Raw genomic sequence first — 2,570 nt, forward strand, 5'->3', positions numbered from 1 at the left:
CTAGGGGAGTGGGTCGCAGTCTGGGATATAGGCTGGTTTTAATCTGTTGATGGAGACCCAGGTGATTTTCCCGTCCACCGTCAGCTGATATGCTTTCTCTCTATGTTGTAGTATGAGGTGTGGTCCAGAGTAGGCTGGAGAGAGAGGGAGCATGTATGCGTCTAATCTTACGAATGCATACTTTGCTGTTTTAGGATCTTCAGGGACATAGTCTTTTTTTACTACGTAGTATGTTGTCTTCGCCTGCATGACATTTTCCAGCGCTCTATGGACGTCTGGAAAAGTTGTGGGCTCTGTCATGTCCTGAAAAATGTCTGCTGGTATTGTCAATGTTTGGCTGTACAGTGCTTCTGCCAACAATGTGCTGAATACAGTGTGCGGGGTTGTTCTTAATCCCAGCAAGACCCACGGTAATTCTTTTCTCCAACTCCAGCCTTGACATCTGGTGGTGAGTGCTGATTTGAGGGAGTGGTGCAGCTGCTCCACCATGCCGTTCATTTCTGGGTTGTATGCTGTTGTGTGAATGTGTTTTGTCCCAAGGCTGGTGGTGATGGAGCTCCATAACGTGGAGGTGAAGTTAGCTCCTCTAATGCTTGTTATGTACTGCTGTGCTCCATGCCTGCTGACCCAGTTTATTAGTGCTTTCACACAACTCTCTGCTGTCTGCTGCCTTAAAGGTATTGCTTCTGGCCATCTGATGTTTCTATTGATGATCATGAAGAGATATCTGTACCTCTCAGTGGGGGGCAGGGGTCACACAATGTCGACATAGATGTGGGCCAGTCATCACTGTGTTGTCTGGAATTCCCCTACCCTGTCTCTGTGTGCCTCGTTATTTCCGATGTTTGGCATGAGAAGCATTCTCTTGCCCACTTATTGATGTCCGCTTTCATTCCCCACCAGATGTACAGCTCCAACAAGGTTTGAGTGGTGGATCTGCCCAATGGGTGGGGCAGGTTATGAATAAGGTTGAAGGCTTTCTTTCTCAAGCCTAACGGTAGGTATGGGCTATGAAGTCCGGTACTCATCTCGCAAGCAATGGTCGTCTCTTTGTCATTGATGGATAGGTCACTCCACGTAAGGGAAGGATTCTCCTGCCAAAGTCGCTGTGGGTCCATGTCACCTTTCTGAGCCAATGCTATTTCAGGATATGATGTCCAGGAGACCTGGAACTGCCAACCCCCCTGCTCGTTCGCTCATCCAAAAAATTGGGGAGGTGGCAGCCAAAAGAACAGGCCGCCATGGCAGCAGAGGAACCCAGGAGCCCAAAACCATTAGGCTTTTACGTCCGTGACACTGTCTCTGGCAGGATGATGTTGGTCGACAACTGGGCCATTTGATCATGTTTCCGCCATCCAGGGAGGACCACAAATGCCTGCCAGACCTGGCTGCCTTCCTGATGGCTGCCAACGGGTCCCCCATCCTCTCCTAAGGCACCAGGCTCCTGTCAATCTCCATCCTTGGCCGGAGGTATACGTGGAACTTCATCATCGCGGACGTGAGGGCCCCACTCCTGGGAGCGGATTTCCTTGCCCACTTCGGGCTGGCAGTCGACGTCGGTCACAAGCGTCTCTTAGACACCGACTCCCGCCAGTCCCTCCCCCTGGCACCGGGACCCAGCGTGCCTACCATCTGCTCCGTCGCCCCACACCAGTACGCTAAGCTGCTGAAGGAGTTCCCAGACGTTTTCAAGCCTGAACTGTGCCAGGTACCCGCGGCCCCGGCAAAGCATGGAATCTACCACCATATTAAGACGAAGGGCCCCCCAACACACACAAAGTTCTGGAGGCTTCCCCCTCGGCGCCTTCAGGAGGCCAGGGACACTTTCGCCAGGATGGAGCGGATGGGCATATGCAAGAAGGCCTCCAGCCAGTGGGCCTCTCCCCTCCACATGGTGCAGAAACCGGAACACTCCTGGAGACCCTGCGGCAACTACAGGCGGCTCAACCTCTCAACTGAACCAGATCACTACCCCCTATCCAAACATACAGGATCTCACGGCCTCCTTTCACAGGGCCAAAATATTCTCTAAACTGGACCTTTTGAAATCTTACTTCCAGGTACCAGTTGCTCCAGAGGGTATCCCCAAAACCGCCATCATCATGCCCTTTGGGTCCTATGTCTTTGCATTCTCCACCTTCGGCCTGAGGAATGCGGGGACAACCTTCCAGAGGCTGATGGACAGCATCCTGGGGGACTTGAACTTCTGTGTCTGCTATGTGGACTATAGTCTAATTTTTTCCAGATCCCTCAAAGAGCACCTGCGACACATCCGGACAGTCCTGCAGCGCCTGCAGGAGAACGGCCTCGTCATCAGGTTCGACAAATGCGCCTTCAGCGTCGAAAAAGCTGACTTTAGGCTGTGTTCCTGCCCTTGATCTTGATGCATATATATATATATATATATATATATATATATATATATATATATATATATATATATATATATATATATATATATATATATATATATATATATATATATATATATATGCATCAAGATCAAGGGCAGAAACAGAAGCAGATGACACAGTAACCATTTATTCCGACGTTTCATGATTGTTAATCAC

General features: G+C 49.9%; 2 protein-coding genes across 2 annotated transcripts; one reads left to right on the forward strand and one right to left on the reverse strand.

Moving 5' to 3' along the window:
- LOC136841125 (uncharacterized) lies at positions 1-717 on the reverse strand. The gene has a single exon (XM_067108174.1). The coding sequence runs from the start codon at positions 715-717 to the stop codon at positions 1-3; it is 717 nt and encodes a 238-aa protein (XP_066964275.1).
- Positions 718-1,241: 524 nt separating this feature from the next.
- Positions 1,242-2,032, forward strand: LOC136841135 (uncharacterized). The gene is made up of 2 exons (XM_067108184.1): positions 1,242-1,305; positions 1,434-2,032. Exons 1-2 carry the CDS (start codon positions 1,242-1,244, stop codon positions 2,030-2,032), a joined length of 663 nt encoding a protein of 220 aa, XP_066964285.1.
- The last annotated feature ends 538 nt before the right edge of the window (positions 2,033-2,570 follow it).

This window comes from Macrobrachium rosenbergii, chromosome 1 (assembly GCF_040412425.1).
Source record: "Macrobrachium rosenbergii isolate ZJJX-2024 chromosome 1, ASM4041242v1, whole genome shotgun sequence".
In the NCBI taxonomy this organism is placed as follows: Eukaryota; Metazoa; Arthropoda; class Malacostraca; order Decapoda; family Palaemonidae; genus Macrobrachium; species Macrobrachium rosenbergii.